This window comes from Hemiscyllium ocellatum, chromosome 1, assembly GCF_020745735.1.
Source record: "Hemiscyllium ocellatum isolate sHemOce1 chromosome 1, sHemOce1.pat.X.cur, whole genome shotgun sequence".
NCBI classification, from domain to species: domain Eukaryota; kingdom Metazoa; phylum Chordata; class Chondrichthyes; order Orectolobiformes; family Hemiscylliidae; genus Hemiscyllium; species Hemiscyllium ocellatum.
In genome coordinates, this window is record NC_083401.1 from 93523387 (window position 1) to 93536054 (window position 12668).

Consider the following 12668-nt stretch of genomic DNA (forward strand, 5'->3'; position numbering starts at 1 on the left):
GGTGGGAGGAGGGGTAGTTATTCTTTCCCTTGTTTTGTATTCCAAATGTTTTCTTGTAGAAAGCTGTCTCTGCTTAGTTCCTGCATAAAGATTGCCAGTGATGGTGAACATTGAACATTCTGATCCTCATCTGAAGTAAGAACTAGATAAAGAAGTAAATAAATCCTAATGCAGCCAAAAATCACATGTAAAAACTGAAAGGGTGCAGACAGAGACACTTGATAGTGCAATGATCCATAACAGGCCTGATGTCTGGAAATAATGTGTAGTTATTTCAATCTGCCATGAGATGACTTACAGCTATAATACAATGTTCTTTGGTGTGCCTGAAACATAGAAAGAGTTATCCAATGACCAAGTGCTGCAGATTATTGCATTCCAAGGTTCAAGACCAGCTGAGGGACCCACTAAAATTTGAGGAAGCTACTGTGAAGGTATAATTGGGAAAGGCCATTGTATAAGCGTCTTCAGCAGCTGGAAGCTATGAACATTCCATGTGAATGCATATTCAACACGTAATGAGCATGATTAATATTAAATATAATTATAAATATTGTGAGTAAAATATAGTGTTGGAAGACTTGTGCAATGTCAACTTAATGTAACGCACTTAGAGTCATAGAGATATAGAGCACAGAAACAGACCCATCGGTCCAACTTGTCCATGCTGACCAGATATCCTGAGTAAATCTAGTCCCATTAGCCAGTATTTGGCCCATATCCTTCTGAACCCTTCCTATTCATACACCCATCTAAATGCTTTTTAAATGTTGTTATTGTACCAGCCTCCACCACTTCCTGTGGCAGTTCATTCCATACACGCACCACCCTCTATGTGAAAATGTTGCGCTTTTGGTCCCTTTTAAATCTTTACCCTCTCTCCTTAAACCTATGCACTCTCGTTTTGGACTCCCCAGCCCGGGGAAGAAACCTGGTCTGTTTACACTATCCATGCCCCTCATGATTTTATAAGCCTCTATAAAATCACCCCTCAGCCTCCGATGCTTCAAGGAAAATAGCCCTAGCCTATTCAGCCTCTCCCTATAACTCAACCGCCCCAAACCAGGCAGCATCCTTGTAAACCTTTTCTGAACTCTTTCCAGTTTAACAACATCCTTCCTACAACAGGAAGACCAGAGTTGCACACAGTGTTCCAATAGTGACCTTGTACAGTTGCAATATGACCTCCCAACTCCTATACTCAATGCACTGATAAATAACTGTAAGCATACCAAATGCCTTCTTCATTATCTTGGCTACCTGTGACTCCACTTTCAAGGAACTATGAACTTTTTAAAGATTAGATAAATTTAATACATTTTTGTGTAAAAAAGAATGCTATAATACATTGGAAAGAAAGCAATGCACAAGGACAGTACAGAGAGGTGGATTGATGCAACTGTTGGATGTACAATGGAGATGGCTATTGAGAAACCAAGACAAAGGGTCAGCACTCATTATACAGGGCACTACTAATGTTGAGAAGAGAAAGACAAGATAAATTGAGAAGTATTAATTACATTTCACCAATCTTAGTTTCAAAATAATATGAAACTTGTGGGGAAAATTTAAGGCAGATTAGTAAGAAACTCCAGTTTCGAGATCTTGGGAAGGATTAGCCCAAATTTAAAAATGATGCTACAGTTTCAACTCGTATAGGAAGAAGAAAAATGCATATTTATTTCATTATTAAGAAATAATGTAATTTTGATATCACATCGACAAGTTGTATGGAGATATGCAATCATGAAATAATTGTATTCTATTGAGAGAAAGCTAAATAATAGTATAAAAACAAATGACAATAGTTTGTGTTTAAAAAGTAAATATTGCTTAAATAAGGAAAAAAAAGGTTCTTGCTGTCCTGAATAATTGGGAATGAAAACCAAGAAATTGAATGAATGTTTTGTGTCTATCTTGTGCCACCACAGAAAAAGCACTGGGGAAGCAATTAGACTTTTTGAAAGACTTACAGACCCCAAACAGATGTGAAAGGAAGTGGCTACAGAGATACTTTGATTACAAACTGTAAAGATTTCTTAGCTTCTAGAAAGGTCCTAATGGATTGGAAAGTAGCAAATGTAGCACCCTCTTTCAAAGAAGAATGGAGATAGGAACCTGTAGGCTAATTAGCCTAGTGTCTGCAGTAGGGAAAATCTAAAATTAACTCTTAAGGAGGTTACAGAAGAGTACTTAGAAACACTTAATGTCATTCAGCAGAATCAAGATGGCATTGTGAAATATAAATCATGTTTAACCAACTTATTAGAGCTTTTGAGATGGCAAAAGCAAGCTACAAAAGGGGAACCAGGGATGTGGTGCATTTGTATATTCAGATTAGTTTTGATAAAGTCTCACATCAAAGATAAATGTGCATGGTGTAGGGGGTAACATATTAGCATCAATAAAAGTTTCCGAGCTGTAAGTGGTGGAATACCACAGGGATTAATGCTGGTAATTTGACTGATAACATTTTGTATCAATGACAGGGATGATGGGACCAGATGTGTCTCATCAGCATACATGGACCCTCTGAACAGCCATACAGCTTAGAAGGATCATTGGTGAACATGAGTAGATAGAGAGTTTGCAAAGAGATATAGGCGGGGCAGATTCCTGATGAACTGTTTATTCCCGAAACATCGATTCTCCTGCTCCTCGGATGCTGCCTGACCTTCTGTGCTTTTCCAGTACTACACTCTCAACTCTGAGCATCCAGCAATCCTCACTTTCTCCAAAGGAATATAGGCAGGTTAAGTCAGTGAGGGAAAAAAAACAATTTGGATATAACACAATTTGGGAAAATGTAAAATTATCCACTTTGACAGGAATTGAGGAAAAATGTGAATTATTTAATGGAGAAAGATTGTAGGAGAGATTGTGTTACTATGTGATCCTGAGTGTCCTGGTGCATGACTCACAAGGTGTACAGTGACACAAATGATTATTGCAAGACAATGGAATATTAAAGGTGTTTTTTTGTGGCTGTACAGGGCTTTGGGATATGGTTTGCTCTTGAAAAAGTATAAAATCATGCTTGGAGCAGCCAAAGAAGATTCAGTCTGGGACTTATCTTACGAAGAAACATCGAAGATTTTGGGCCTATGTTACTGGAATTTAAAAAGATGCAACTTATTGAAACATATATGGTACTTGAGGATTCCAGAGAAATATTTCCTTGTGCGGGACAGACTAGGGACTAGCAAACTAGGGAATACAGTTTAAGGTGGATAAGGTGAAATGTTTTCTCTCAGAGGGTTATTAGATTTCGGAACTGTCTTTCCCAGAAAACAGTGGAAGCTGGGCAAATGAATTTATCAGGAAAATTGGTTAGATTTTTGATAGACAAGAGAGTTGATGGTTATTGAGTGCAGGAAAGAAAGTGGATTTGAAACCTTAATCATGGCCTTATTAAACAGCAGAGCATGTTGGAAGGGCAAAATGACCTACACTAGCTCAAAAGTCGTGTAGTCCTATGTATTTTAATGCATTAATACTTAATGAGATTGAGTTTTCACTTCTTTCAAAACAAAGTGTATACACATTCTGCAAAATTATCACAGGAATGTGTAAAGGCTGCTGATCTTTAATCAGGGTTGTGCATTTGTCCCTTTGTTCTGCATTTTCCCTACAGCACAGTCATTATCTGTTGAGTATAATAGATACTAATTGGGGCCTTTCACAAAAGCATTTTTATGCAAATGGGCCACACCAGGCAATGTATGGCAAATATTCATGGTATAGATATTGTCTGTGGGTCAGGGGAGGGTGGTTGGGAAGTGTTGCGGAAAGGATGTAACTCACCAATGTTGATCTACCTTTCTTTCCTTTTAGGCGATTGAACACACTTAACAAGTGTGCTGTGATGAAACTAGAAATCAGCCCACAGAGAAAAAGAGTAAGTTTAACTTTTGGACTTGTTTTTGTAGAATTGATAATAACACACTTGACCTTCCCAGTGTGGTCAGATTTTCAAAGCAGTCCCTGTAGAAATTATTTAAGCTGTTAATAGCAACAGTGAGATGATCTATTATTGGTTCACTGCTCTAATGGCTCACTGTCACCTGGTGGCACGGTGGCTCAGCAGTTAGCACTGCTGCCTCACAGAACCAGGGACCTAGGTTTGATTCCAGCCTCGTGCGGCTGTCTGTGTGGAGTTTGTACATTCTCCTCGTGTCTGCGTGATTTTCCTCCCACAGTCCAAAGATGTGTAACTCACGTGAATTGGCCATGCTAAATTGCCCAAAGTGTGAGGTGCATTAGTCAGAGAGAAATGGGTCTTGTTGGGTTACTCTTTGGAGGGTTGGTGTGGACTTGTTGGGCCGAAGGGCCTGTTACCACACTGTAGGGAATCTAAATCAAATTGATGGATTTATTACTTTTCAAATTATGGCTGCGTCATTTGTGTGTGAGATTGTCAGGCACTTTCCACAGGGCCAAAAATCAAAGGCCATATCCCTGTGGACAAATACCAAACATTTCTTCTCAAATGGATTGTGATGATGCAAGAAGACAGCTCTTCACCACCTTCTACGAAGGAATTGGCAATAAATACTGGCTCAGCCAGCGATGCCCATACCTAAGAATGAATGGAAAGAAAGCATTGATCAAGGAATGGGTTGCTAATCATCACTAATCCACTCACTTAAGACTGAGACTGGGGACCTTACAGAAAGGGAGAGACATGATTAGCAAAAACACGATAAAATCAGAGAATGTAGGAATGTGTAGGAGAGTCTAAATAAGTACATTACTAATTCCAAATCAAAGTTCCAATAGAAAATATTAGCCAGTAAGATTATTATTGCAGCTTTTTTGTTGGAATAATTGAATTATTAGTTTTGTGTTTAAATTATTACAACATTTCCCTTTGTAGTACTTACCAGCCAGGCTATTGACCACAGTTATACCTCACAAATTTAATCTCTGGTTTCTTGGGCTAAACAGAAATTTACCAATAACCTGCATCAAGGTTATATCAGTGGAAATGTCTCTCCTTCCATCAGGTAGTCACAAAATAAGCTAATTCTTCAGTAAATTGTCCTGTGATGCTTTGCGGTGACAGCAGCTTGCATTGATACAGAGAAGATGTACAAGGATGTTGTTGGGATTGGAGGGTTTGAACTATGGGAAGAGGCTGACTAGAATCATAGAGACATACAGCACAGAAACAGTCTCTCCAGTCCAACTCATCCATGGTGACCAGATATCCTAAATTAACCTCATCCTGTTTCCCAGCCTTTTCAGCCTCTCCCACAGCTCAAACCCTTCAACCCTGGCAACATCTTTGTTAACCTTCCCTGAACACTTTGAAGTTTAACAACATCTTCCCTTAGCTGGGACTTTTATTCCCCGAAGCACTGGAGACTGAGGGCTGACTTTATACAGGTTTATAAAATCACGAGGGATATGGATAGGGTGAATAGCCAAGGTCTTTTTCCCAGAGTAGAGGAATCCAAAACTAGAGAGCATAGTTTAGGATTAGTGTTGCTGGAAGAGCATTCCTAATGAAGGGCTTTTGCCCGAAACGTCGATTTCGCTGCACTTTGGATGCTGCCTGAACTGCTGTGCTCTTCCAGCACCACTAATCCAGAATCTGGTTTCCAGCATTGTTTTTACCGCATAGGTTTAGGGTCAGAGGGAAAAGGGTCCTGAGAGACAACCTTTTCACGTGGAGGTTGGTGTATGTATGGAACGACTGCCGAGGAAGTGGTGAAGGCTGGTACAATTACAACATTTAAAAGTCATCTGGATGGGTACCTAAATGAGAAGGGTTTAGAGGAATATGGGCCAAGTGCTGGTAAATGGGACTAGGTCAGTTTAGGATATCTGGTCGGTGTGGACGAGTTGTAAAATGCTGTAAAATTCTGTGACTCATTCTGAACATAACAAATTTCCAAGATATTTCTCCAAAGTGGAGCAAGCACCCTGAGGGCGGGGGGGGGGGGGGGGGGGGGGGGGGGGGGTAGGGGTGGTGGTAATTAGAGACAGAGATAGAGAAGACCATAGGGAGATTTAAAAGCAATTGTAAAAATTTTAAAATTGCAGCTTTACTTAACCAGGAATCAAATGAAACTCAACAAACAGAAAAGATGTCATGGGATAGAATGAGCATTCAGATGCAGCTGCAGGGTTTTGGATCACTTCAAGGTAATAGAGAGTGGAAGATCAGAATGGACAAATGCCTAGCATTTCATTGATTTAAGTTGTTCCTTCAGCCAGTAAATAAATTTGTCTACATACTAATGAAGCTGGTATTTAGTGGGTCAGAAGGACAAACAAAAAGCCCTGTTGACCTGCAAATGAGTAAGGGAAAGAGATTACTTACTCATTCCTTTTGGTGCCGCCCTGCCTCAAGTAGGAATGTATGCTAGCATGCTAGGACCATGCTTGGAAGTTCTTGCCCTGCTGCCTTCTCTTGTCAGATTATAGTATTTAGTCATCAGCATGCTACTGTGACTTGAGATTGAGGTAGATAAAAGTTCACCCAGGTATTTGCTTTTGTAAATATAGTTTTGTAAAACAAGTCTATGACATAGAGTAATCTCAGCTGCCATCTAGCTTCAGTACATACAGATTCTGAGATCAAAGCTGCCCCTCAGTTTAAGGTCTTCATTACTTGCTACACAATGTAAACATCAATGAGGGATGGTTTCAAAAAAAAGAATGTGCCGCTCATTACAGTTCTGTTTGTTGGACGTGACATTATTCAAATACCTTGCAGCATGTGTCTTTTATAAAAACTTTTACTGCTCATTTAAAACTTCACTGGGGAAAAGCTTGCACATTGCTGTGCCTATCAATGTTCTACAATTAATAATATGAAATTTTTTTGGCTTCATTACAAAATCTTAACATTTTTGGAAGAATTAAACCAAGAAGTAGACAACATTGTCAATAACTAAATAGTAATATAATTATTAATTTCTTTTGCAGATTCTCACTGCTACGCAAGATAATTGTTTAAATATATGCAGATTATTAACTACTTTGGTTCTTGAGAAAGCATCCATTTTTAACTTGGAAACAGTGAAGTTAGAAATTATTCTGGGCAAAAATAGTTCATGGATGCTGTACAAAACTCTCTGATACTTTCTGCCAGTATCTTAGAAGAATTCTATTTATGAAAAGTGTGATACAAATGCTTTAAGTTTTAACTTGTCTTACACACTCTCTTGTTAAAGTGACCATTTAATTGTTGAGCCTTGGCAGTGTGCAACAGAAACATAAGTTAGTCTCAAGAATCTTGTCAATAAACCAGTAATGTTAGAAAGACAGTTGACAATATTAAACTATTTTAACACCCACTCAAAATATATCTTTTTTTTAAATTAGAAGTCTGTAATGCTAGCAAGTCACGAAGTAAGTTAAAGAAGCTTGACTTCTTAACTGTCAGTGCCTGATGTCTGAGAATGGCGATTAGGCTCAGTGTTAAATTACAGAGCATTGAGTCAGATCTGAAACTCCCTAGGTTAACTTTGCAGTGTCATCTGTAACAGGCGACAAGGGAGGACCCTGGGGCAGTAACTGGAGATTTAATGGCCATGTGTCGCCATCTCATTAGTCACAGTTGGGAGACACAGAAGTCCTCAGACAAGTGCTGTAATAGTCAAAATTGGATAAGGCTTTGAGGTATGTCGTAATTACCATTAAGGGAATTATAAAACAAGGTAGCTGCTACAAGGAGTTTGGGTATTTGTTTTTTAACTGGCATCCTGCTGAGGAATAAGAAGAGGTTTGTCTCTATAGTGGGGTGCTGCAGTTCATATTAAATACGGTATTAAAATGCTGATTGTTAATGGCATTTACTGTGACGAGCAGTATCAATCCTCAGAAACACAATCTCATTTACTAGATTTGGGTACAAACAGGAATTCAGTGAAGAAATGGAATTATGCAAATGCACAGCTGCTTAATAAAGATTTAAAATATAAACCACTTCATCAAAACAAGTCTCTAGCTGTTGTCGTTCTATGTGCAGACCTGTAGGTCGAGAATTTTCTCAGATCCACTGTAACTTTACAGTAAAATAAATAGGGTTTCTGCTGAAGATACAGCAGCAAACTAAAGAAATTCCAAAGAAACTCCCAAGATACTGTCAAAATAAAATTCAGTGATGAAAAGTAAAAGGGATACTTTCTGGTTTTTTTAGCAAGAGAAGCATTTGTTATGCTTCAATATATATATTTCATACATCTATCTAACAGTAAGTTTGCATATTAATACTATGATTTGAACTTGATCTCAGCATTTATGCACTTAAACGAGCAGCTATAACTTTTCTTAACCACTCCCAATTCCTTTCAGAGTGAAGATTCAGACGAAGATGAGCCTTGTGCTATCAGTGGACGATGGACCTTCCAGCGGGATAGTAAACGATGGTCACGGGTGGAAGAATTTGACGTTTTTCCACCAGTAGAGGTTACAAATGGCATCTCTGTTGATGCCACTTTGCTGAAGAATGCAATGAGCCATGAGAGTGTGCTAACTGATCTGAGTGAACGGCAAGAAGTGGCATCAATTCACAGTGCCAGCAGTACAGAGAGCAATGGGGCAAACATCCGAAAGAACATAGAGACCACAAGGACAAATTCTGAGATCGGTGTGATTTCCTCAGGAAGCACGATTAACGATGTTGAATCATCTAGTACCCTCCCTTCACCAAAGGACATCTCCAGTTTTACTTTCAGTGCAAAAACTGAAAGGAACACAAAATCTAAAGCCAAGAGCTTCTTAAAGAGAATGGAGAGCCTGCGCATTAAAAGTTCTCACAGCAAAAAGAAACTTCCTTCAAAAAATAACCTGGTCATCAGTGGGCCCGTACTCCAGGAAGGCATTGATGAAGAAAAATTGAAACGCTTGAACTGTATTGAGATAACTGCACTCAATGGCAACCATATGAATGCTTCAGTGATACGAAGTCAAACTGTTTCTTATTCAACACAAACAAGTAGCAGCAGCAGTCAGTCAGAGACAAGCAGTGCAGTCAGCACACCCAGCCCTATCACCAGAACTCGTAGCCACAGCACTTGCAATAAGCGAAGTGGCATGTATTTAGAAGGCTTTGATCCTTTCAGTCAGTCAATGCTGAATGACACCAGACAACAAAACTTAAAGAATCAGAAGGGTGTAGAAGAGGACATCATCTTCTATATACCAGAGGATCACAAGCCAGGCACCTTTCCAAAAGCACTTTCAAATGGCAACTCTTCCCCCCGAGACAGCACTTCTGTAAACTGGAGGAATGGAAATCTTCATGGTCATAGACACTGTAGCCTTACTCGGGAGAACAGTGCTGACAGCTCGAAGGAATCTAGTTTCGGACGGAGACGAAACTCATGCAGCTCTTCAGGCAGCTGTCTTAGTATCTATGACAATGTGCCTGGGTCCCATCTTTATTCCAGTACTGGTGACCTGGCAGATCTAGGCAATGAGGAGGACATTTTCCCAGAACTAGATGACATTCTACACCATGTCAATGGACTACAAAGGATTGTAAACCAGTGGTCAGAAAAGCTCTCTGATGAAGGGGATTCAGACTCAGCAATGGATTCTATTTCTCCCTGCCCATCTTCCCCCAAACAAATACACCTGGACATTGAAAATGGAAGGGTCTCCCCAAGTGATATTGACAGTACAGGGAACTCCATCATTGAGACAGAGGATCAATCAGTAATCCGAGAAAGGAGGGACTCAGGTGTTGGTGCATCACTGACAAGATCTAACAGGTCAGTAAAATCACTTGTACTTACAATGTCACAGGAAATTAATTACTTTGAACAATATAAGGTAGTTAAACATTGGAGCATGCATAGACAAAGTACAGCTTCCTTTTTGGCAAATTAAAAGAAAGACCCATTTCACATATGCTGCTCTTTGATTGTGTCCAGGTACCTCAATACTTAGAAACCAGCGTGGCTTCTCAGTTGCAGAATTCTTTAATTTGGGGAATATTAAATAATTCATTCACAGTAAATGTTTATATAATTAACAGGAAAGCTGAACATTCTATATTTTTCAACTTGTATTTTTAGTGGTGGACTGCCAAGGCTGTTACACCAATCAGTAAAATCCAGTTCCCTCAGCCTAGGGGGATCCCTGGGTTCAAACCCTCCTCACCAATGACCCCCAAAAATATGAAACAGAAGTCCCTATTAACCATTCACTCTTGAATTTCCTATTCCTCTCAGTGCTTTTATCAGTTTGTGCACTTATGGCAATCAATCTCTGTTGCTTATAAACAAACTTACACTCTGTATTTAAAAGGTTAAGGGGTGATCTTCAAGATATTAACAGAAAAAGGACAGGGTAGATACATTTTTCACACAAGTTGAGGATTCTAGAAGAAGCAGGTCGAGTCTGAGAATTAAGGCTAGACTGTTCTGGAGAGACGTTAGAAAGCACTTCTACACATAAAGGATGGGACATGTTTGGAACTGTCTTCCACAAATGGCAGTGGATGCTAGAAATGTTATTAGTTTTAAATCTGATATAGTTTTGTTTTGTTCAGCAAAGACATTAAGGAATATGGGCAATAGGCAGGTAAATGGAGTTAGGCCACAGATCAGCCATGATGTCATTGAATGGCAGAACAGGCTTGAGGAGTTGAATGGCCCACTCCTTTTCTTATGTTCCCGTGTATCACTTTTCACCATTTCCCTGTTGTATTCCACTTTTGCTCCCACCTGATATTCACTGACCCTTACAATCTTGCACTGCCAAGTTTCCTTTGAATTTATTCTTGAGATGGTGCTTATTTCCTCTCCCTGATTGAAATAAAGACTGCAGTTGAGGGGTTTTTCAGTGAGGTTCTGTGAATTATTAACCCAGTAACATAACCGCTACCCTAGTGCACCAGTTTTCTCTATTACACACATCAGAACAGGCTTTATACTTCAAAGCAGAGCTGCATGGTATTTTTTTGAAAATCAGAAATGAAAAGTTCTGAGGCAATGTGTATGTGTGTAACATATCACTGAAACCGACTAGATAGTCTTCGGGTGCTACCCATTACCTTTTATTGTCACACTTCATGGGTCTGTATTAGAATATCAAGAATACTTAAAATATTTAAGTATATGCTAAAAAAAAATTAATTGTGAATCTGGGACTCAATTTATATAGGATGATTAACTGGTAGCATTTAATTTTAAAACCATGTTAAAAATAGGTATGATTACATTGTATAGATTTAGTCTCGCAGCAGACCTACTAAAGAAATCTTGTAATAATCTACTTTGCTTTTTGCAATGCCTGGTGCACTTCCTGAACTTTAAAACAGATTTTGCAGCTGATTTAATGCAGAAGGAATATCTAAACCCACTTTAATTTTAAATACTTCTCTTAATCCTGTTGGAGTAATTGGACAAATAGGACCTACATGCTAGATAGCTACCAAAAAATAATGATACTCTTGACTTACTTAATATTATCATTTAATTAAATAGACGGCAGAGATTTCGCTGGGGCAGTTTCCAGATCTCACACAGACCAAGTTTGAATTCAGCATCCCTGCAAATCAACAGCCAATCTGTGGCCCAGATGAACCTCCTTCAGAAATTCTCTCTCCTGAAGCTCACCGCCCTCATGGAGAAATATTCACCTTCTAATAAGCATGGATTTAACTGGTAGGTACTGGAATATAACAAAAGGACCAGAAGTAAATAATATTTATCAGAATTTTTGTGATAAAGCATTGTCATTTGGTAATTATCTAAGTGTGAAGAGTCAAAAGGGAAAATCCAATGTGCCTGTACCAATTATCATTCACGAGCATTTTCAAATCCTGTAGTTTAAAGAATAAGGCAGATAATTTGTAACTACTTTCATTGATGGCAAACACTGATCTAATTTGTAATAGTCTACTGTTAAAATATCAAATTGCTTTCCAGAGTAAACTAATTACATCTACGTCAATCTGAGGTTACATCTAACACTGCGTTTCATGATCAGGATCAAAGGAGGTTGTAGGTCATCACACTCCTGTTGCAACTGGTATCTGAGATTTGGGGCTGGGGTTTTCAATTTTTATTTGGTGAGAATTTATGGGACCTCGAGTAATCTTGCACCAGATTATGTGCATTGCCTTGCATTTGGCCACTGGAGGAATGGCCTATCAGGATTCCAGTCAACTTGGGAATCATTCCAGTATTCCACATTATTTGCTAAGGAGAGAGAGTGAACATTCAGAAATAAACCTTACATGAATCACAGGCTGATGGCCAGTCTCTCAGGCTGTCATGTTCACATTCATTTCCAAGGCATGGTAGTGCATCATGCTGGTGGGTTGTTTTCTGAGACAAAACCAGGCAAACAGCCATATCAAAACAAAAATTGGGAACATGCTACTTTCAATTCTTCTTTGTTGTTGCCCCCATTCCCCCTCTCACCCACCTCATTATTGTACATGAACCCTTTAAGAATAGATACTTTCAGCAATTTCATTGCAGTGAATTATTTGGCCAGTTATCCTGCAATCATTACCAAAAATGGTAACTTTCTTTCCAAACCTTTAAGAATGATAGTACATTTTTTCACAACATCCAACAGTACTCTCATTGTCTAATCCATTCTAAGAAATGTTTATGACTGCAAATATGACTCGCTAGTCTTCCTCGATCTTGTAACAGTAGCGCTTTGTATATCTAACAGAACAATACCCAGCATGT

General features: G+C 38.9%; 1 protein-coding gene across 3 annotated transcripts in view; it reads left to right on the top strand.

Moving 5' to 3' along the window:
• dlc1 (DLC1 Rho GTPase activating protein) overlaps nt 1–12668 on the top strand; it is a 462723-nt gene that overhangs the window by 434426 nt on the left and 15629 nt on the right. For all 3 annotated transcript variants that reach the window (XM_060824045.1, XM_060824053.1, XM_060824061.1), the window contains 3 exons: nt 3835–3898; nt 8308–9728; nt 11448–11627. In XM_060824045.1, coding sequence (XP_060680028.1) covers nt 3835–3898; nt 8308–9728; nt 11448–11627 — 1665 coding nt within the window. The remainder of the gene's footprint in view (nt 1–3834; nt 3899–8307; nt 9729–11447; nt 11628–12668) is intronic.